The 24,781-nt window shown below is 37.3% G+C and overlaps 1 protein-coding gene across 1 annotated transcript in view; it reads right to left on the bottom strand.

Moving 5' to 3' along the window:
- Positions 1 to 965: 965 nt before the first annotated feature.
- The window catches only part of smyd3 (SET and MYND domain containing 3), a 101,956-nt gene continuing 78,140 nt past the window's right edge, over positions 966 to 24,781 (bottom strand). Inside the window, exons 6-12 of the mRNA XM_030131099.1 lie at positions 23,952 to 24,019; positions 18,201 to 18,303; positions 17,046 to 17,156; positions 12,487 to 12,574; positions 10,770 to 10,944; positions 1,692 to 1,800; positions 966 to 1,270 (exon numbers count right to left, since the gene is read on the bottom strand). Of these exons, the coding sequence (XP_029986959.1) occupies positions 1,154 to 1,270; positions 1,692 to 1,800; positions 10,770 to 10,944; positions 12,487 to 12,574; positions 17,046 to 17,156; positions 18,201 to 18,303; positions 23,952 to 24,019 (771 nt within the window). The 3' untranslated portion in view covers positions 966 to 1,153. The remainder of the gene's footprint in view (positions 1,271 to 1,691; positions 1,801 to 10,769; positions 10,945 to 12,486; positions 12,575 to 17,045; positions 17,157 to 18,200; positions 18,304 to 23,951; positions 24,020 to 24,781) is intronic.

A 24,781-nucleotide genomic window follows, 5' to 3' on the forward strand; every position in this document is an offset into this window, starting at 1 on the left:
GCAAGCAAAAAAATTATTATAAGGAAGCTGAAAATGGCATTTTACCTGAATTATTTACACATATTCATAGGATTAGTGATTCAACAGTTCTTAAACATTTTAGATCTGCAGATACTTTTGGTCATAAACAGCTGTTTAGGGTCGTTGAGGGTTAAATACAAGTGAGAGAGCAAAAAACACCAGAAAAACCAAACCTTTATATGCATAACCTTAAAACAAATTATAAAGCTCTAGTCCTTCCATAACCCATAGAAACACACTCACAGAGGAAATGATGTCATTAGTTTGCAAAGGGTAGAACTTCGGGATTAACATGGGAAGTGAATGTGTGTGTGTCTGCGTGTGTGTGTGTGTAGCAGATATCCACATACCATCAGTGTCATTCTGGTTAAAATGGAGGTCACACACTGACAGAGCAGCGCTCAAAAACAGGGATTAACATGGGAAGTGTGTGTGATGGATATGTATAGAGGAAAGATGGATGTTTTGAAAAGTCGACTTAACTAAAACAACACATATGCATTCATGCGCACACAAACACACAGGGAGACAACACTATAGGCATGAGATCACTCATCCAGATGGTATGTGCAGATTACACACAGGAGACACGGGCCTGTCTCTGGCTTTGTCTGTCTCACACATACAAACACACACATACACACACACAAACGCACACACATCTCAGGCTCAGACAATATGACAATTACCCACAATGTGTAAAATTACAATTATATCATAGAAACAACTCTATAAATATACAACAGCCATGAGGTAAACTGAATGAAGTAAAGAAGAATGTCTTAAATTTGTCATAAATCAAATAAGATGCCCAAAGGCTCAATGATCGATTAATAAATTCCCCAATTAATCCTTTCTGCTTCTTAAAAACATCAATATTACAAAAAAAAATATTTTAGTTCCCCCATTTGCTGGTTAAATTCTGAAAAAAAGGAGCCAGACTGTGAGAGCATGATGAGATCATTTTATGACATTTAAACCAGATAGTAAAAATCAAGTACAGATTACAAATTTGATAAATGTGAACAATTATAGTTGATAAATCTACCTGCAGCATTAACATAGAAAGTAAAACCATCAAACTAAGCTGAATGTGAACAGATCCTGCGGTGGTTTATAATATTGTTGTGTCTCAGTTATTGTGGAATGATTGTTGATCTATTTCTGCGCGACATTCCTCCATCTTCATCAGTAGATCTTTGGTCAAGGAATGAGTATCTCCATGTGTGACTTTGATGATCTGATAGGCCTGAAAAATGAAGGGGGAAATATGTTTTTCTATTGCCATATTTCAGAAAATTGTAGCATGCATACTGCTCATTGATACTGCAAGTAAACTAGGATATAAGCAGATAAAATGGATGTAACTTTAATAATGATTTAGCTTTTCACTTATACTTCCACATACAGTAAAGGGAGAAGATAAAATGATAAAAGCAGGGAAGTGTTTCCAACTGGTTTACATCAACTCCATATTCCACAGTGTTCATCCAAACAATCCAAACATCCTCAACAATGAACTTGATAAATCAACTCTTACATATGTGCATTATGAATATGTGCACCCCTCTACAAACCCATAACATGCAGGTCAGACTGTAAATAAAACAAACACAAACTGCATCTCAGTTGAAAGTTTTTGTTTGCTGGTATTTTATCTGCACATGTACCTGTTTGAACGTGTCCGCTGCTTCACTGATGTGTTCGAGGTAATGCTGCAGTTTTCCAACTCTCATCAGCTGGACTCCATGGACCGGATGTGGATCAGGATAGTACTGTCTTTAAAATAAGACACAGAGAACCGTAAAGAGAAACACAAGTGTAGGTACATTGTGCTTTTATTTGCCTCCATCAATGGTTTTTACTCCTTACATGCTCTTTTTCTTGTATGTTTACCATTAGTGTCAGTGAATACTGGTACTGGTAACACTTTGGGAATGCAAAATGAACCATCTGCCTCCTTTTGTTGGTTTAATTTGTGTCACTGAACCCACTGACATTCACAGCCGAGACCTCAGACAATGCAACACATGCTTCAAAACGAACAATAAATGCCATGAATGAACATTAGCTCTGGTGTTCAGTATCTGTGTACATGTGCAAATGTCTTTCCTTTTTACCCCTCAACCACTGGCAAGAGGATTGTTGTAAAATGAAAATCCAGAAACAACATCATCACTATATTTACAGTCATGTTACAGTGTTGTATTAGCAGTAGATACATCAGCTGTGAAATTCTGAACCATTACCAATGTTTTAAAATGTTTTGCCAATAGTTAGTGTTGATAGTTTTTCTTTTTTTTTGTCTTTATTTAATCCTCCATTTATGCCAGCAAGCAAAATACACAAGATGAAATAACGGAAGTTTTTCCTGGTCTTTCAGGTTTTCATTATGTTGTCTTTGAGCACAAGTCCAACCATGTAACTTTATGAAACAGCGACAGTTGAACAACGGCCACTGTCAGCAGTGAAATTACAAGTGGTCTGTTGATATTTACTACATACAATAACATGATAATTTTAGTACATTGCACATAGCGCATTGTAAAAGAGAAGTTAGAGGCCAAAAATGGCTTATGCAAATACTGTTCACTTAAACCATTGAGCCATCATAAAAATCATAGACTTATATTGACAGTAGTGCGTTGACCCGTGGGGAACCATGGGTTCTAGATCCTCTGATACAGTTCATTCCTTTACTTTTTTACTTTCTTGGTAAATTCCACAGGCATAATAATACATAAATAACCTCTCAGCTGGCATGTCGGTTTCTGCACATGAAATTTGACACCATGGCAATGTGGCCTTACTGTTTATCTGTTGCTAGGTAACCCACTTCAATGATGATTCTATGATTCTGGGCATGGCAATGTGATTGGCCATTGGGAGGCCATTGCATTCCAAAATTACTGATATCTCCCAAGACATTCGTCCTATCAACTTGCCGTTTTCACTAGTCTCTTCCTTGACCAAAATTACATAAGTATGTCAAACTGCAGCAGTCAGCTCTTTCCGGATTTTGTGTGATGCCCAAGACACACAGACTGAGTCCACTTCCCTTTTATAATATAGGACCAGTATAACATAAGAAAGAAAAAGAAGAAAAAAATGCAACTTAAATGGATCTTACACTTAAAAGTTGAGATATTATACAAGGAAAATACACAAGACACTATAAATGCTCACTAAATTGAGTATTTTTAATGTCGACTTAAGTGATATATATTTTGTGCATCCATAACTGGGTCATACTCAAAGCAGTGTATAACGTTTGTCACCAATTTTTCATCAAATCTGTAAAACCCAAATGATAGCCTAAGTATCACAAATCCATTAGCCTTTCCGTGATTATGCACCTGAATCATGCAGCTGCAGTTTGGTCACAGCAGCAACAAACATGGAAACAGCTTCACTGCTTCTTGCTGCTGCGGCAAATTCCGAACAGGCCCGAGCGACAGTTTGGTTTCCACTTCTGTTTGGTGTATAAACGAAGAACTGCTTGTGATAGAGTACACTTTGAGGTTGTTCATCGTGAGGAAAGGGATTCAGGTGTGTAATCACGGAAAGACTAATGGATTCATGATACTTAGGCTACCACTCTGGTTTTACAGATTTAAAAAAAAAAAAAAATTGGTGGCGAATGTCATACATTGATTTAGGTAAAGGATGTGAAGACTTTTCCCTGCCCTTGTGACAAATGATCTTAATCACAGCAAAGAAAAACAAGGATGTGTTCAATAATAAGCAGATGATGAAATACAGTCTAAGTCTTGCAGGTTTTACACAGACCTGCAATGTGTGTGTGCAGAGTTTTCACTTGTCTAACTTATTTGGTACATCATTTCTTAATATAATTCCTTAACATATCAATTCCACAGCTTGACTAGAAAAATGCACCACACACACAACTCTATTTCCTCTTCTCTTTGCCTTCCCTCCTCATTGTTGACACACAGATGTTGTTTTTATTTTGTATAAGGCAGCATTAAAATTCTTGCTGACAAAGCACACCGAGACAGGGGCTCCATTTTCCAATCGCCCACTCCAAATTACTTGTGTAGCTCATTCTCTCTTTTTCTGACACTCACACACAACAAAGACCAACAATAGAGCAGTACATAAACACAGAGTTATGGATACACAAGCCCATCAGCATAAATATGGGAGTGTGCAGGCGTAAACGTAAGGTCAGTATGAATCCACTTCACCTCTTGTAACCTGGTGTAATTGCTAGATTTCCCGGATCTCCAGAGTAAACAGAGCTGTGTACACATGACAAAGCACAAGAGGGTTCAATACACTCTCAGCTCAATCAAACGTAAATAGAAACCACGCTGCATATGCTATTAACACAGCATTAATCTTAATTATGTCTTCACAGGCAGAAAACAAGAAGTCTAAAAGCAAGGCTGAAAGTTTTCACCCCTTTTCATTTAAGAGGGATATCTGTTTTTGGAATTTAATTAAATCAAAATTAATTAACTTGCAGTGGCTTCAGATAGTGTAATCCCAAATTATGTTCCAGGAGTTTTTCTCTCATGACGCTAATGGGCTATTTGTTCATACCTTCACTATTAAAGACAAGCTGAGGTTAACAGAGGTTTTCCAAGATTTTGTGGTTAAATTGAATCATTAAACAGGATGTTCAAAAGCTAAATCAACAGCATTAGTCCTACATGAATAATAACAATATCCAATATTGATTTAATTACCAAAGCAGTGATTCAAACCGCCATGACACATGAATATACAGAGAACATACTCTAATTATATTTCCCCATCGCATTAACAGCCACACAGCAATTAAAATAATTTCATTAAAGTTGCTGTCTCCTGAAATCTCTTCCTCCTTTATCCCAGGAGAGTAAATCGAACAGAAATGCGTATTTGCTGTATGCAGCTCGTTAGAAAATCATAGCTTTCGGCTAAGAGTAAGAGAGAGGGCAAGGAGGAGAAATTAATAGTTGTGGAAAAACGTAGCATTTCCAGGCAAATGCAGTGGAACTAATGAGGGTCTTGTTTGGTACAAAAGATCCACAGCTTGCTGTTTTTAGAGGGAAGTATGGATTATCTTACTAAGTAGAAAAAGAAGAATGAAACCATGAAGGACTGATTAGTTGTGAGTATTACTGCTCAATGCAACAACAATTCCAGTTCAGAATTTCCACACTTTGGTAAACTAAGTGCCATCATCCATCTGTTACTAGGACGAGAAGCATTTATTAAAGTTTTAAGCTCCAGTCTAACTATAACGCAGATAATTATATCCAGAAAAATGACACAATCACACACATACTGTATGAAGAAGTGCTCAAAATTATTTTACTCAAGTAAAAGCACTTTTAATATCTACACATTTATGAACAAACACCAGCAACTTGTTACCTTCTGCAGACTTGAAATTTAAATGGTGCCTTAAAAGAGCTATATGACATATTTCGGCTTTAACATATTTAAATATTACCTATGTATCATTAGAGTAACCAAAATTAAGACTCTTAAAATGATGTTAAAATGCCAGTGTATTGGAGAGGCACTGAATCTATTTGCACCTATGGTCCAACAGAGTTCTGTGACCACTAGAGGGAGTAGTGAGACACTCTGGTGGTGATGAAAACTATCGGAAGGGCCTTTGACTAAAGCGGGAGAAAGTGATGAGATGGGATGAGAACCTACCCTTGAAACAACTTTTATAGTCAAACAAAGTGATTAAAGCTAGAAGCGCTGGTGTTGTTTTCACAGCATTTCCTCTAGATGAGTCTGGTCTTCAATCAGCCTAAAAGGGCACATGTGACCCCGTTACTTATTGAGTTACACTGGCTACCCATAGCTGCCCGCATCAAATTCAAATCGTTAATCCTAGCCTACAAAATTCTCAGAGGGTCTGCTCCTACCTACTTAGGTGCACTGATAAAAGCTTATGTTGCCCCACCACCACTCCGCTCGTCTGGGGAACGTTGTCTGGTGGTCCCCAGACCTTGTACAAGACAATCCAGGTTCTTTTCATGGGTCGTTCCACATTGGTGGAACGTTCTACCGAGTACTACGAGAACAGAGGCATCCCTGCCTATCTTCAAGAAGCTCCTGAAGACCCAGCTCTTCCGAGAACACCTCCTGTCCTAGCACTGTCAGATATTCCATTTTAAATATTTTAATAAGGTTTTCCCCAGGATTATCACAGATTTTCCCGGGATTATCTCTGAACCTGCTGCGGTGGTCCTGCCTCTCTCCTGCCTTCACCATCATCACTTGCTTATCCTCAACTGCCTCCATGTGTCTCCCCCTACTCCCCCCTTCTCCCCCTCCCCTCCAGTCTCTATCTCTATCGCTCTCTCTTTTTCTCTTTCTTTACCCTCTCTCTTTAACCCCAACTGGTCAAGGCAGACGGCCATCCTCCAGGAGTCTGGGTCTACTCGAGGTTTCTGCTGTTAAAGGGAAGTTTTTCCTCGCCACTGTCACCAGTCACAAGTGTTTGCTCCTGGAGGATTCTGCTGGGTTTCTGTAAATTGGCTTAGAGTCTGGTTTTGACCAACTCTATATTTAAAGTGTCATGAGATAACTTTTTTGTTGTGATCTGGCGCTATATAAATAAAATTTGATTGATTGAGTGATTTGATTGGTTTTCCCCTGTAAGTCGCTTTGGAAAAAAGCATCTGCCAAATGCATAAATATAAACATGAGTGAGTTTGATTATGAGGCTTATGAAGGTATAAAATTATTATGTGAAGCTATTATCTTTGCTAAGATCACCATTTGTAAATCCACAATTCAGACTAAACTGTGACAGTTCTGACCTTGTTCCAAACAGATCGTTAGTGCAGATATTGACACCACCCACAGTAGAGAAAGCAGCTGTGATTTATGCTAATTATGCCAATTATGTAAAATATTGGCTACATCTATGACGTGAAGATTACAAGACACGGTGTTATTTTGAGTGGCAGTGAGGTTTTTGGATTTTTTTTTTGTTTAAAGAAAACTTCATGATACCATTCAGCAGGTATATTTTAAGGATGAGTTTTATACTTTCATGAGTCATACAGTCTGTGGAAGCATAGTGTTGATTCATCGGTGGTTTTGGAAAACATAAGTGTGTTCTGGTTCGTGACTTCCCTCTGTTGTTGAGAGTTTGGAATATCAGTACTACATATGACCCCTTCAAATCTGGAAAAAGATTTTCTTCATGTTTGACCTCTGGCTCTGCTGAACGTGACTGGGATTCAGATTCATTTAGGTCTTATGTGTCCTTGCTTTTTTTGATTCTAGTTCCCTAGAGGCCTGTAAAGAAAGTAGAAGCAAAGTATATCAAATACAAAAAAAAATCTACTTCATTAGAGCAACAAGGTAACTGCATGTCGTTCCTTGTACTCTGACTACATACATTCACCACTGCTGCTCTGGTCATTAATTTAAAGAAAATGGCACCAAAATAAAAGCCCAATTTTAAATTTCAGTCCATTAATTAGGCAAAAAATGTGCTGTTATTTGTCCTAAGCAATTACTATTTTGCACTTCTCAATCTGTCTTCTTCTACTTCAGTCAGTATTTTTCAGACTTTTGTTCAGCAGAGAAGAAGAAAAACAGGACTAAGGAAAAGGCATCAGTTTTATTAATATTTTCATTTTATGCGTTACCACTAAAACATTCAGCGACAATGTGGACACACTTCACTGGTTTACAGAGGTTGATGCTCAAATCTTATGCAATAGATTTCTCCCCATAAAACTACTGCCCCGTAAACCTCAATGGAATGGAATGTCTTCTATGTTTGGGCAGTTCTGCACAGAAATAATGATGGAAACAATATTAAACAAGAAGATATGCTCAGAAATGGATGCACCAGAGCAGCTACACATACAGCATTAGAGCATTTCCTGGTGGAGATTTACATCATGTGTACAAACGTGCACTCAATACACCTGATACACAAAATACCTGTGTGTGCATGTTTTTATGAGTGAGCAGCCACTCATGTATTCATGAATATGTGTGTGAGCGTGGTGAGAGATGTTCAGCATGGATACACTCAATAAGCCTGGTGTGTACAGCTAGCAGCAGGTGTGCATTATTTGCGCACAAGCAGAGGGAAAAGCCCTCTCTATACATCACAAACTGAATCAGGAAAGTGAAAAATAACCTGCAGAGGAGGGAAAGAAGAAAGGAATACAGAATGAGGGAAGGACAGGAGAAAGAGAGGGAAACAGAGCTCCTGCAGCTATCTTTCTTCTCTGCCATCTGAAGAGCCCAGAGGAAGACAGGAGATGAATATGGAAGATCCTCCCACTCTTATCTCTCCGTTTCTCCTGAATGCTTTTCTCACCATCATTTTCATTCTTTTATCACCGTCTCCCCTCCTTCCTTCCAGGCTCATGGTCTCTGCATTCCCCTAATAACATACTCATTCCCTCAGTTTGACTTGTATTTTTTTCTGCTTTCCACTTTCTGCTCTTTTCTATCTAAGGCTGGACAATATATATTGAATACACTAGAAGTATCTTGGATTATTTTTTCTGCATGGGATTTGATATATTGTGAATATCAAGTAAAAATTCTCTCAGAATTTGTGAGACTCAATTTAGTGTTTTCACTTTCCTTGTTCTATCCATCCCACGAACACAAGCCCATGGTCAAATACTGCAGTAGATTTGCAGGGAGTGTTGCACCATGTGTCTGCCGTATAATTAATGTTGCTACACTGCCAATATTAAGTGGTGAATCTGTAGTCCTGCAGGAGTTTACTTGCAACGTGTTTTACTTTGTGTTCAGTGAAATTTAAATAAAATGTTATTCCATTTATATGTGTAATAGAAAACGCAGTAATGAACTGAAAATTTCTATGTGTGACCACATGAACACGTGTGTCATTTATTGGAACACACAGCTGAACTTAAAGCTAATATTACCCACAATGCATTCTTTCTTAAAGAAACTGTGACTACCAAGTACATTCAAGACATACACTAAACAGACTGTGATGACAGTTCACAAACTCCATAAAGTTTGCTACAGCAGAAGTAAAACCACCCAGCCCTAATTCTGTCTTTCTCATTTTGCCTCCTTTTTTTTGTCGTTTCTCCTTCTTTTTTGTCAGGCTGCTGATCACCATTCCTCCTCCCTTCTGTCTTTATCTGCCATTTTCTTGACTCTCTTCCACCCCTTTGTCATTTTCCCAGCTCTCTCCTTAAAACCCCTCCACCAAGCTTCCTCTCTGCTTCTTTGATACATATTTTTCTTTCATCCGAGACCAATCTCTCCATCTTTTTCCTCTCTTCACCATCCCTCTCTGCTGTTCTGCTGGTTTGTTATTGATTGTTAGTGCTGTGTTGCAGTCTCTCCCCTGTGGTTGTGTTGTTGGAGCTCTGCCCTTCACACCAAATCAATTAGTTTTATTCACCCACACAAAAAAGTGACTAAGAATGAGTTTGAGAGATAGGAAAGATAAAACACAACTGAGCAGCTAAGAGGTCCATAAAAAGCCTAAAAAGTAAAATACTGAATCTGTCATGCCAACTTATTTACCAGCTATTAATAATCCTGTCAATTTAACCCTTAAAGACTATTTTTGTGGTGAATTACAAATGAATGTTTTGCATTTTTCAGTAAAAATCACAAAAGACTCAAAACAGCTCAGGGAAAGTTCAAAGGTTATTATTCCAGTACAGAGAAAACTGAAGATAAGTGACTTTTTTTAACTGATGGTAAAAGCAAACATCTATAACCACTATCATTTGTCAAACTACTGGACTTTTTTGTATAAAAATGATTTTCTTTCTATGTAGCTTCCATTGTATTGTATTGTATATTGCACTGTACCTTTCATATGTATAGCCTAGAAAGTATTTGTATGTGCATATGTATATGTGTGTGTACACTCATGTGTGTATATGCATATATAATTGTATTTATTTATTTTCTGACCACTACCAGCCTGTGTTTTGTTTTATTATTTTGTTTTATGTGTGTGTTTAGAAAAGAAAAAACCCAATAAACACATTTATATATAATATACTACTGGATTTTAATGCTTAGTCAATGCTGCAGAGGAACAGTATTGATAGGATTAGTGGTTCAAAATTGTGGCAGCTGGTCAGGTCTATGGGGTTAATAGGAAAAGTGTATTTATTAAGAGATCTTGCAAGTTAATTTGTAAAAATGGAATATGTAAAAAAAAAAAAAAATTGGGATTTTCTTCTCCTTTTTCTGTTCTAACACAAAAAGGAAATCCCTGTCTCCTTTTTCATGTCAAAAAGGCCAATATGGCATTAGTAAAACATCTCTTTATCTTTTATCCAAGTCAACTTTAGACTAATATTCACTTGAAGCTCTTCTAACAGACTGATATACCGTAACACTTTTTTATCCTCTGTATCCCCTGCTAAATATCTCCTTTATCTTGGCATATAACCCAAATGAGAGACTCCATCTTCTATCAAAGAGTTAAAATGATAGAGCCTGGTCTCAAATATCACAAAACACCATCTGGCAGATTCATAACGACTATGAAGGCATCAGGACTGGGCAGCCCAAAATCTTTGAAGTGATGACTTTGAAGTAATAATCCACAACGATAAAGACAGTTAGAAAAGTCTCCCTTGACTAACGGGAGCTGCACTTCAGATGCACTCTGGAGGACTTACTCTGTTTCCTCATACTTGTGCAATCCCAGGGCATTTTCAGATTTAAGGCAGATGAAGTTTTAAAGGCCATCCAAGGGTGAAACCTATTGGCTGTCATATGCAGACTGGTACCTGTATACTGGAAGTGTCCTCAGGCCCAATCCCAGAGCCTCCTCCCAGTATCCCAAGTGAATGCAGGCGTCTAAAGCTGCATCTGTGACTCTGAGTTTGTACAGGTTTTCATCAGGAACAACACTGCTAGCAGCTGATAATAGATGTTTACAGCTCTCTAATAGCACCTGCCAATCTGGAAGATTGCATAAGGAAGAGGAACATTTATACTGTACATTTAAAAGGTATTTAAAGCACACATTAGACAGACTCAAAGAAAAGCTTGCATGCCACTGTTAACCTACAAACGTAATAACTCCTACAAATATAATAAACCACAAACGGAATAAAAATTTGCTGCTTTTAATGTAATAATCCCACAAATGTAATAACTTTCCCAAAAATGTAATAACAGTCACCTACCACAAACATAATAGCTCATTTTCCCACAGTGTGCTCCTACCCTCTCCATTGTTATCATAACCATATCCAGACATTTTATTTACATGGTTCAAACATAGGCTTCTATTATACTTAAGAAGAATAAATAATATCCAGTTCATACCGAAGCTTTTATGATAAAACCTTTACAACATTTTTGCCCATTCTGTTTTGTTCCTCCACTTGTATTTGTAATTAGACACCTTTTAATCTGGAATTAGTACCATGTGGTGTAACTACATTTGATCATTCTCAAAAGACAAGTATCCAAAGAACAAGAATAAATGGGAAGAAAAAGACTATATATAGACTAAAATGAATATACATGCATGCATTGGTTAAATGTATGTGATGTACTAATTTATTACATTTGTAGGAAGTTATTACAATTTTGGAAACTGAAGATTTTTCCCCTCCCAAAAGCATAATAGATCCCCACAAAAGTAATAATTATTACGTTTGTAGGGAAATGAGGTATTACATTTGTGGTAGGCAACTGTTATTACGTTTGTGGGAAAGTTATTACATTTGTGGGATTATTATGTTAAAAGCTGCAAATTTTTATTACATTTGCGGTTTATTACGTTTGTTGGGAGTTATTACATTTGTAGGGTTAACAGCCCCATTCCCCCCTTTTCTCCCTCCTTTTATTTTCTGTTGGTCTTTCCACTGTCAGTTACTTAATAGAGAAAAAAAAAAGCCTTTTTTTATACAGCAGTTAATAGTGACTTAAAAAGCCTTGAAGGACCAGATTTGCATAACTGAAACCACAGCACAAATTTAATTGACAGCTTCTTTTAAATTTATTGTAATTTGGGTGGGATTTCCTCAATTAGGTCCTAAGTCTCTGCTGCTTTGGTGAAGTAACTCCTGAAAATCAGCTTTATTTGCTGCAGGACATGACAACTGTTAACTCAAATTTATCTGCTACTTTATTATCTGTGGTGCCACATTATATAAATATATATACATTTAATATAGCACTAACAGTATTTGTTATTAATTGCAGAGTCTGAGATCAAACACATTTCATCAGTCAGGTCCTGAAAATCGTAATTATTTCTAACAGCCATTACACAGCACGCAGTTAAAGGCAGACAGTGGTGAAAATGCATTCATTCATATCTGAGCCTGTCCCACCTACCAACAGGTGAAAGCCAAGAACACACTGGACATGTTGCCAGCTCATCACAGGACTATTGTACAGATTTCTAAGAATTCATTATGTCATATTGGGAGATGACAATAGTGTTGCAGATCATTCCGACTGTGGTGAATCTCAGCTGAGAAAGGATACTGGATTCTGCCTTCAGTTCATCCAGTCTGGACAAAGACTCCATCATCGGCCGCCATGACACTTCCTCACCAGATACCATGAGTCCATCCTGGTTCAAAGAAAAAAGTAATGAATATTCACACAGAGAAAGTAGACTTTTGGTTGATTTAGAATGTTTACTGTTTTCTTTCATTTTCACAGTTTAGCCTGTTTGTTCATAGATTGACATTTTGTGGGTTGGTTCATAATCAGTCATCATTCAGTGGTTAGAAGAAGAAAATATCTTTGTGTTCATTAAATATCTGAATTGATGGGTTGGACTTCTGATGTATCATTAAGTCAGTTACGATGAAGTATGCAACTTTTACATGATGTGAAGACCTGAGGCGGTCAGCCTGAAGGTGGACTTTTAGGGAAGAAAACAGGATATGGCTGGCAGATAAACCTTTAACAATTTAACTTTTCTTTTTTTAAATAACAAGGTCATCAAACTTCTTCATTGAAAGCTTATTATACGGATTTTTTATTCAGATTATTCACAGGAATTTTACTGTCTTATAACACAAATGACTGGTACCTTTAAAAAAATGAGTTCACTTCAGATCTCTCATCCCTGCTAACTGACTGTCAATGCCAAACATGAGTACTGCATGACTGCAGTGTGTTTGTGCACAATACACAGTTATAGATGCAGACTGATAACTGTTGCTGCGTAGGTGTAGCTATGCAGTGAACTTAACCCTTTCATGCATAATGGTTACTCCAGTGGACAGCTATTCCACAGCTGTTCTCTTGTATATTTTAAATGCATATTATATTTTTATATTTTGTTGTTTTAGTTGCATATCAGCCAACACAGTGGACACTTATGCATCATCCCAAACACTGCAATTCCTCCCATTAATGTAACTTTGCTGTTCTAGATAAACCTGATCAACAGTAACATGTTTTAGTGTAAATCAATTGTTAATTGTTAGACTGTAAATAACAGTTGGTTTTTTTTTGTTATTTTTTTAAACAAAAAGGTTTTTTTTTTGCATATTATCTTCATGAAGTGAGTAATAACTAGTATTAGAATATGTTAAAATGTGAGAAAATATCAGATTAGCAGCATTAAACATGTTTTTATTTCATTGTTTTCATATTATTTTCTGATATTGGGTTTTAAATACTTGTTTCTTTGCTTCAAGAATATAATGCGTGATGTAGCTGAGTGGACATTTTTGTAATTCCAGGGAAAAAAACTCAATTGTATTGTTTTTTCATGCCTAAGGAGGAATAAACACACACACACACACACACAAAAAAACCCTTCAACTAAGGTTCTCATAATTCATGCGTTAAAGGGTTACAGTACTCCCATTATACTTTGTTTTCATAACTGTCCTCCACTCCAATGAGGCGAGATGCTGCAAAGGCATTGTCTACACCAAATGAAACACTCAACTTCACCTTGTAAAGGAGTAACTGAAAGAAATAAATTCATTTTCAGGAATCCTAATAACTACATGACTAAAAGTGTTACTTTGCCTACATAAGAAATACAAATGGAAAATGGAAGCAATCCTTAGTTCAGGGTATTTGCAGGTTTGAGGACATGAAATTTATTACTTTTTATGACATTTTTGAAGGCATATAATCAAATTTAAGACCTTACATTAATACAAAAACACAGTACAACAGGCCTCATAGTTATTGCGTCAAACCAATTTTAACCATGTTCTAATCTAAAGCTCATACCTGAACCTTCCACCCATGAATGATTGTTGGAAGCTCTACTCATTCCCATATCCATTATGATAAAATGCTAAACACTAATTACAAAAATTTCCAAGGCAAATACATATAGAATTATAATTTTTTGTGTCTGTGGAATTTTTAAGACCCTTGAGAGCCAGATTTAAGGACTAATAATCAATTTTAAGGATAATTAAGGCCTTTATTTAAGACTTTAAGACCTTTAAAGGATGGATGGACACCCTGCTAGTTTTAATACTTTATTGATGGAAAATAAACATATAGAAATTTCCATATTTATTTGACCAGTCTTCAATTTTCAAATAGGAAGTCCATAGAAAAAAGAGAAACAAACAAATAAACAAAACAAACAAACAATAAATAAATACAATACAATACAAGTATGATAAGGTTGCTCCTCCCAAAGTTAGTCTGGAATAATGGAAGAAGATGGAAGCAATTCTGATTGAAAAAACCCCCAAAACAAACTAGTTTTTTCATGTGCACACAGGTTCCAAAAAGCAACAAAAGAAAAAAAAAACCCATCCCACTGGTTTGCCGTCAACAGTTATCTGTCACCATGACAACCTTGGGTCATAACACAGCGGTCTGCCATCATCATCATCTGAAGATTAAAGACAGAAAAGGAGAATGACAGAAAGTGTTTGTCTGTGCACAGGAAAAAAAAACCCAGACTGAAAGAAATGTACACCATTGTCCTAGAGACTCAGCGAAGTGCTTTCTCTTAGCTCATCTCAAACACACACATCTCTTTTGAGTGCTGCTGTGTTGAAGTAGAGTGAGAAGAGAGTGGCATTGGCAGCATATGGAGAACAAAGGTGAGCAAGAGGCTGAGGTGAAGGCAGTGAAATGAGATGAAAAAATCCAAAGTGAGAGACAGTCAGACGCTCAAACAGTGAGACAGAGTGGATTAAGATGGATGGAAAAATAAACTGCAGCTGAAAGACAAGATAATATTTCTCATTTTTCAGTAGGTGGTCAGAGGAGGAGAGAGAGAGATAGGGTGTGAAGAGGTGGAGCGTGACAGAGTGACAGAAAGGAAGTGGAGGGCAGCAGGAGATAAGAGAGTGAAGGAAAGAGGATGAGAGGACAGGAGAGGGTACACTGTAACATGTAATGCTCTGATACACCGTCTAAGTCAACAACATGGTGTATGTGTGAACATCGGGGTGTTTTTCCGTGTGTGTGGGAGTGCGATTTAAGCCACTAGTCATGAGAAAACCACTATTTTTACACTTGTGGGATGAAATTCTTGCAAGGTTAAGCTTAGGCTTAGTGTAGGAAATGTGTAAAGTCAAAACACAATCCTAAGACCCTCAGTATGATTCAGACAAGTACCCGAATGTGAACGCAATATTCACGCACGGCTGAGTTCCGTTCTGTTGTGAGTCAGCTGAAAATCTGAGTGTGTGTGAGCTGCAGTGAGTGTCGAAGTTAAGGTCAAAGATGAGGCAAATCTCTTTCGCTTAGGTTGAATTCCACTTAAACAAATCCATGGCTTATCAATAAAGCTCTTCTTAACCATGCTCCATCTGCTTATTTAAAGGATCAGTATGGAGGATCTAAGGGCTGCAAAATTAATTTGAAATGTAACGGCAATATCAGCCTGTGCAATTAGTCATCACATAACGGCAGCAATTTAAAGGTTCAGATTTAGGAGGGTTTATTTTGATCTAATTACAGAGTAGAGACAAAAATAAATACAACCTGGTGATAGTTTGGATTCAGTATAATATAATTTAATAGTCCTATTTGTGGCATTTTTTTTGTATTCTTTAGTTTTACACACTCAAAAGCCACCAACAAGAAATATGGTGGACTCCACATAGGAGGACCCGCTGCCTCTGCGGAGATAAACAAATTATTCTAAGGCAATTCTTATTTTAAAGTGATTATATACCAACAACATCATGAATATTATACTCCATTTCTGAAAATAAATCCTCCTAACTCCTACAGAGTGGACCTTTAGGATTCTGTCAGCTTTTTATTTGACAGGAATGTAATTGAAAAATGCTCAGAAGTGTGCTCTAAAGTCTGATAAAGAGGTAAGAAGAAATGAAAGCAGTGTTTTCTTTAAGCAGCTCCCCTGCCCTCTCCATAACCTACAGCTGAACACAACGTTTTGTGTGTTAAACAGTTACAGTAAAAAAGGTCAAGTGCTGGTATTTAGATTTGTGAACTGGCATTAAGCAGACAAAAGGACAAGGCTGTTTTACTGTTCATGTACTCTGGGTCAGGAGGAGATGTGAAACAGCCCTTAACTTTATAGTATATGGAAGGGAATTTAAACATATTTTATTGTGGATGTAGATATTGTAAATAAACACAGAAAGTCAAGAATGCACCAACTTGTCCGACACTTTCTGAACTGAGTGGTATGAAAGCAGAGGCAACAAGAAGAAAAAGTTTAAAGTTGTAAAAGTAAAAGTTCTTCTGGAAAAATATAACTGTATATGCTGTACAATATTCTGAACAACAATAAAAACAACATCCGGATGATATTTTATTTAGTAATGCTATTCTTCCTCCCCAAAACAGCCATGAGGTAATATCACAGTCACATAAAGAGAGAAAGGTCAGATCTAATATTGAGTACCTGAGGCGAAGTAATATTGCAACATAATGTTGGATGGTCTTCAGACATCACTGGATGATTCTACATAGTACAAAAACATTACTCTGATAACTGGACATAATTGGATTATTATGTAAATTCCGGCATAGTTGATGTGTTTATGCTGGCATCATAATGATGTGTTTAAAGACCTAAACAAACAAGCAGATAATGTTTAAATGCAGCGTGTGTGTTTGTGTCTTACTGTGTCTTTACAGCCACATCTCTGGCAGTGGCATGTGAAGTGGTACTGCTCCTCCAGCTGCCGCTGTCGGTCCTCAGTCAGTGACAGTGTCTCGATGTAACTGATTGTTAGCTGAACACACAGAGGAACACGATACATTTAACAACTTTTGTTTTCTTTATTTATTAAAGGGACCATTTGTAGTATTTTTCCTCATTATAACCACATAATTTTTAATAACTCAACAATACTTTTGCACAATTAGTTATGTATATTTCTTTAATTAACATATTGACAATATATTGTCTAGAACGCATTGCAAAAACTGTGACAGTTCTGACCTTGTTTGAATGATTCCAAACAGATCTTTAGTGCAGCAATTGACAACGCAAACTGTGCAGAATACTGAGGGGATTTATGGTTTTACTGTGGCTGTTTTCTGTCTGAAAACAAAACTAAATAAACTAACGGAGCAATAGTGTAAACTATCAGCCGATGCTGTTTTTGTTAGAAGAAGAAAACGTATTGATACCATCGTACAGATGTGTGTAAACAATGAGCTTAACCTTTTTCAATGAGTCATACAGTCTGTGGATACATAGTATTAATTTGGTGGTGGTTTTATTAATCCTAAATGTGTTCTGGTAAACAACTTCCCCCTGGTTTTAAGAGTTTGAAATATCAATACTACATAGAAGCCCTTTAACATGATTATAGTAACATATAATCCAGTGTAGACAAGTAGAAGCAATTTGTGTCTTTATATGTCTTACATGTTTGTCCAGATGGCATGTTATTAAAAAGTACATTCAGAAAGGATGGTAAAGTGTGGAAAATGGAAACAAGTCAAATTAGACATGACCATCCTGCTTTTGATATTTCACCTTTTAAGAATTCTTACATGATTTTTTGTTCACTCTGCATTTATAAATGTGTTCATTATTTTAAATTCAAAGAATAATCTTGTTCTTCCTTTACATTTCATTTTATTTCATGCATTACCCAAAACTGCTTTAGGCGCCATCTCTTTCATTAATAACACCAGGACATTCAATGAATACTGCTCATAAACAACCAGAATATAAAAGCAGACATAAAATGAGACTCAATAAAAACAATCAAACTTGTTTTAAATGTTGTGAGGGTTTAATGAGAATCTGTTTGAATTGCTCATACCTCCTCTTCAGGGTTGATTTCTCGAACAGCTCTGAGTTGGAGCTTTGTTCCCTCAAACACCATCACGCAGTTTGGCCTGCAGTCATGGTTTAACAGAGATAAACTGTAAAAGAGAAAACAGTATGACGAGAGGAAGGACGGACAGACAGGGCCAGAGGGTGAGATGAAGATAGGGTGAAGGAATAGGAGAAAAATGGAGAAGAGGGAAAAGGAATGAGCAAAAATGAGAGACAGAGGAAAAATATTTAATTTGCTCATTTTTACTAGGATGCCTGATTTGTGTTTACTGTATGAGAATAACTGGAAGCTGGTTATTTTACCAAAAACACACTACTCCACCTTATTTTACAACACGTACAGTCTGCAACAGATGAAACAGGTCAAGATAGAGATTCATGGGGTTGAAACTTATTTCCACACAGGACACAGATAAACCAACACCTGTCAGACGTCCAACTGCTTTGGGGTTTCACAGACACCAGTGTTGACTGAAATGGTAATTTGTGCCAACATACTGACGGAAGGAAAAACCCATGTGGAGTAAATAACCTCCCTCAAGATTCCCATCCATCTAAAAGTCAGTTCTGTGTGACGGCTGTGTTTCCACATCTCTTTATCTGTTGTCCTCAGGGCTGTTAAAGGGTTAAGTATCATACCAACACAAACCTGCGTCTACAAGTTCAGGCTGAGTGCTCCAACAAAGTGAAGCTTTAAAGTTAAACACACAGGATACAGATAATTCCCTGCGCTGGATGACAAATTGAGTACGCTGCTTCTGTCATAACAAATGTCACTCTTCATTTCTGTCTGTCGCCCTCCCTCCCTCATGCTCCCAATCACAGACAAATCAATGAGGAAACAATGCACACTCTACTTCTGTCAAAACAAGAGTTGTGGACTTATTTCCTATATTTATAATAGACACAACCCATCCTCGAAATCAGCCACACGCACTGATTCTGACAATAGTGTCAGTGTCAAAACAGTTATGACTCAAATGTTTCATTTACACTTTGATGAATGTGTCCAAATTCACCAGTGTGAGTTTTGACACCGTAAAACTTTTCCTGAGATGATCGCTGATAACTGTAGGATGTAAAAAAAAAAACCCAACAAAAAACAAAAAACAGTGGGACACAAGAATAAATCATGTAGGTGTTAACAAATGGATATATAAAGCTCTGCAATTTCCTCTGAAATCCGCATGTGTGCATGTACGACAGCCATTCCATTCCCGTGTCTGTTGAATTCCAACACAAACACACTTTATTGTACTAAATAAACACCTGATCCATGTCTTATTTAAGAAGCAGAAGTATAAAAACCACTACTGTGGCCATCACTATCTTCTTACAACAGGCAAAAACAGTGCTGTTAGTACTGCAAAAGTAATTGGGATCCAAAAACTGGAAACTAAAAACTACTGGACTTCTGCTCTGACAATGTTCCCAAACTCTGAGGACTGGTTTTTCTATCAGGACAATGCTCCTGGCCTCAGCTAGGTCAATAAAGGCGTGGATGACGGACCACCAGATGAAGACCGTGTCATGGCCAGTCCAATCTCCAGACTTGAACCCACTTTGAAAACTTCTGGAGGAAGATGGATGGTCACAAACCATGGAACATGTCTGAGCTTCTTGAATTTCTCTGCCAGGAGCTGCATAAAGTCATCCAACAGCAATGGAGGAGAGCCAAGACATGTGAAAGCTGTCACTGAAAATCAGGGATCTTCCACTAAACATTGACGTCTGAACTTTTCCCAAGTTACAACATTAGTATTGTTTTGTTTAGAAATGAATATGAACTGCTTTTCTTTGCATTATTTGAGGTCTGAAAACACCTGCATTTTTTTTTTGTTATTTTGACCATGTGTCGTGTTCTGCAAATGCATGCTCTAAATAACAATATTTTTATTTGGAATTTGGGAGAAACGTTGTCGGTAGTTTAGAGAATAAAACAAAAATGTTCATTTTACTCAAACACATACCTATAAATGGTAAAAACAGAGAAAGGGATAATTTTACAGTGGTCTCTTATTTTTTTTCCGAGCTGTATGTATAGGAGAGATTATCAGAGACAGATTCTAGTTTTCATGGTTGTTTTCTATTAATGTCTTTATATACAGGGTGGGGAAGCAAAATTTACAATATTTTGAGGCAGGGATTGAAAGACAGTGTATGACCAATTAGTTTATTGAAAGTCACGAGACTTTATTTGCCACAAGAAAATTGACATAATATAAAATGTTTTTATTCTATGTGTCCTCCTTCTTTCTCAATAACTGCCTTCACACGCTTCCTGAAACTTGCGCAAGTGTTCCTCAAATATTCGGGTGACAACTTCTCACATTCTTCGTTTAATAGTATCTTCCAGACTTTCTCGTAATAGTTTTGCTCATAGTCATTCTCTTCTTTACATTCTAAACAGTCTTTATGGACACTCCAACTATTTTTGAAATCTCCTTTGGTGTGACGAGTGCATTCAGCAAATCACACACTCTTTGACGTTTGCTTTCCTGATTACTCATATGGGCAAAAGTTTCTGAAAAGGTATGGATAATAGTGTTAGGTATGATTATGACATCAATATATGTTTGGTTTCAAAACAATTGACGTAGTGACTGCTGAGAAAAAACAACTAAATGTTCATTGTAAATTTTGCTTCCCCACCCTGTATGTGATCTAAAAATGAACTGTGTTGTAAACAAACAGTATTAACCTCATTAACCAGCCTCAATTGTACACGCTCAAACAGTTAAGACTTAAAGAACTCATCTGTTAAAAATTAATGGTGCCAGAGGAGCTGATGTGCATTTCACTGTGCTGAGTTTGTGATTATTCATGTCACTATTGTGATAAAAATAGAAAAAATGTTAAGACCTCTGTGACCCATAAAAAGACATTTACTGTCACTGCACACATGGCTGAGAAAAAATACTCAAGAGGTTTGGGTGTTTTTATGCCCCACTCTATTACTGGGGCTCTCGTTTATCATATTCATTGAGCAAAACAATGGCTGCATGAGATAAAGACTGTGCGTGTCTGTGTGTGTTTGTGTGTGCAGAACCTCCTGGCTTTGTTCTACTGTGGCTAAGTTGCAGGTTGAATATCAAGTAGAAATCAAACCCTCTAAACGGTGCTTTTATCTGATGGAGAGCTGCTCATTAGCATACTAATTAGATTAATTAACTAAACTGCATCTCACATTAACATCGCCTCAGACTTAACTGGAACTAACTGTTGCTGAACAAAGTGGGAAAGAGAGTGAAAGATCGCATGGGTGTTTACTTTATTGTCTTTCTTATTGAATCTGAGTGTAGGAGGGCTCTTCACTTTGGAGTCTGTGATGTCTGAACTGCTCTGAAGGGCGATGTATTTAGAAAGTCTTCAATATCCCCTGGCTCTTCGATTATTGTCACAGTAAAAACCCTCTGCTTTGTTGGAGCTTTTAAGGCCTTCAGTTAAAGTAAAACGTTTGGCTCTGGGCTCTTTTCTCAGAAGAAACCTTTTTGGGTGCCTCAGACCTGTTCTACAAAGTCAGTGACTGTTGTGAAGAAGTGAGATATAAGCATTAAAATATGCAATAACCAACACTTTTGGTCTTAAAATGTCAATATGATCACATTTATATCTGAGATTGCTTTAAAAATGAGAAAATGTTAGTGTTTTACAGGCAACTATTTATTTTTTCATGGTGTATGGTGTCAGTTTTCAGTGCTGCTATGATCTTTCACTCATACAACATTTAGCAGAAAGATTGAGAAAGAAAGAAAACAAGAAAAAAAAGAGACATAAAGAATTAAAAGGAATACCTGAAGCAACTATAAGAACAAACTTGGGTTAAGAATGGGCCTAACGCAGAAATCACTCATACCACCAAATAGGTTTTTAATGCATAAGGACCCAGTGCGACTTCTGTGGTAGTTCCCAAATGAATTTTTCTCTGTATTTAACCTTTCCTAAGTGATTTATCACCATTTATTATAATATCATTCCCTGAATTTTGAATTTTTTCCAGTGAAAATCATCTATTTCCCTAGGTTTAATTGACTGATCATGTAGATGTTCATAAAAGCTCACAGTAAATTCAAAGGTTATTATATAAAAACAAAAAAAAGTGACTTTTTAAAGTAAAATATATCATTAACTGAACATAAACCCAGTGTCTCCATCCACTGTCACTGACTGAACTCAATGGATTTTACTGGTGAATGAATGCTGTAGAAGATGACGGTGTTTCCATGTTCACTACGGAACGTCCAAATGGGTCATATCTGATGACCATAAAAAGACGACAATTTGCATTTTACACCAATTATTTACATGTATTGATAGGATCAGTGGATCAACAGTTTATATCAGTAGATGCTTCTGGCTGATAGTGGACATTTGGGTCTTTATGGGTTAAGTGATCTAGGAGAACTTGTCACATTCACAATTTTTTTCTCAGGTTAGTTTTGGCATGAATACAATTTACAGGTGAAGCAAAGTGGTTCCGATGCATTGTAGACATCATAATAACTGTAATTCTGCCTTAGATTTTTCACTAAATGACTATAATCCAATTACAACTTCAGCAACTTTGACACTGAAAACCCTACGCACTTCATATACAAACTCTGACCATTATCTTTGTGATGTGGCAGCATGTAGGAGTTTATTCAAATAAGAATAAGAACACACTGAGCTCCAATACTATGCACTTGTTGTTGTAGATTTCCAAGTGATCTAAGGTCTGTGAGTCATTGTTCACCAGATGAAGAGCTCCGAGCATGAAGAGTTGAACAGAAAATGACATGTAGACATACAGAGGCCTGAGCTCAGTGAAAACAGACAGCAGAGGAAGAAAAGCAGTAAATGAGAGGAGAGGGTTTGACATACAGTTATATGAGAAAACAGGGATGGGGTGAACAGAGGTGTAGCCTCAGCACAGTAATCCCCTGCTCCTCAGCAAACCCATGGTTGCTAGGCAACCTAAAATATGAATACGCAAGGGACCATCCTGCGAACAGGCCCATCATTTATGGATGAGTTATGACACAAATCGTACTCACACACTGACACAGACACACATGGTTTGGCTGAGCTTTGGTAAAGCCACTGTGACCATCTGACATCTCAACACTGCCCAGATAAACTGGCATGGATACCTGCAGTGTGTGTGTGTGAGTGTGTGTGTGTGTGTTTCCGTGTGAACACTAACAACATGTGCAACGACAGGCCAAATCCCAGCCCCATTCATGCAGGTCTCAGTATGAGGATTACAGTGCATGCTGCCTCGCTCGTTTCATTCCTTCATGCCAGACAAGAATCACATTTCAGCTGGAGTCAAACCTCATATTTCTGCCCGTGTTCTCGCTTCAGACTTCCCCCTGTCTTCCCCAAGCAGCGTTATAATATTCTGTCAACATTCATTTTCAAGTTTTCGCCTCAAAACAAAAATTCCCCTTTCCCCCTTCCTCCCTTCTTCCTCGTGCTTCAAAGACCTGTCAGAAAAATGGCGAGGGGAGTGGGGCTGGCTTTGAAAGTGAGCACAAAAAGGATGGGTGGGGTTGTTTGGGGTGCGGTGATCTGCCAGGTAACTCCACAGATACATTTAAATTTTGTGACGTTTTTACAGGACAAGTAAGCTATAAAACTAAATCACAATATTTGTGCTATCTAACAAAAGACTATGATCTAAATTGATATTAATGAGGCTTTTTTGATGTTTGTGCTTTCGACACGCCCCTTGTCTGTGTGCATGGGTTACCTTGGATACAGTCCAACTCCAATCTCTTGCAGTTCTCCATCACTGATGGTGAAGCAATTACACGTCACCTAAAACAGAGAGAGAAACCAACAATACCTTTTAGTACAAGCTCTGGACATTTTATACATCCACTTTACATACCAGACTTTCTTGAAGTTGCAGGAATGTTGTTGGGTTTTGGCTCATTATTGGTGAGACATATAATACTGATAAAAGTCTGAGAGCTGTCAACCTATGTCTGACCCCAAACGTTTAGAGGGTATTTAAAAAACATCAACAACAGGCCACCATTTGTCTGATTTGCATATTGTGAATCTCATTTATACACTATACAATTACAATTTTATTGTCATTACTATCTATTTATGACAGATGGAGGAGAAGAGGAAGAAGAAGAAGAAAAAGCAGGAGTAGTAGATGATGAATGGGAATGAGAAGACCAACAAGGAAGAGAAGGGAAAAAAGGAGCAGGAGATGGAGAAAGTGGCAAAGGAGGAGAGGCAGCAATTTAAATCCTGGGTCTTTAATACCCCATAATGCATCTGGGTGGCCTGTAGGATTTAAAGAAACATTTCACAAACAAATTAATGAAAGAGACAGAGTTTTTAGGGGGAATGCGGCAAGATTCCAATTGTAGGGGAGGAGGGATGGCGTGTTTCTTTGAACTCAAAAACTTGGCGTGGATACAGTTTGAATAATAAAATTCCTGTTTAGATGAGGAGGACAGACAGAAGTGATAAGAGGGGAAGCAGTTATAAACACAAAAAAACATACAATAAGTTAACAAAGAAGTGAAAACTAGTGAAAGGGGGAAAAAGACCACTGTGTTT

The sequence above is a fragment of the Sphaeramia orbicularis genome, chromosome 3 (genome assembly GCF_902148855.1).
Source record: "Sphaeramia orbicularis chromosome 3, fSphaOr1.1, whole genome shotgun sequence".
Taxonomy (NCBI): domain Eukaryota; kingdom Metazoa; phylum Chordata; class Actinopteri; order Kurtiformes; family Apogonidae; genus Sphaeramia; species Sphaeramia orbicularis.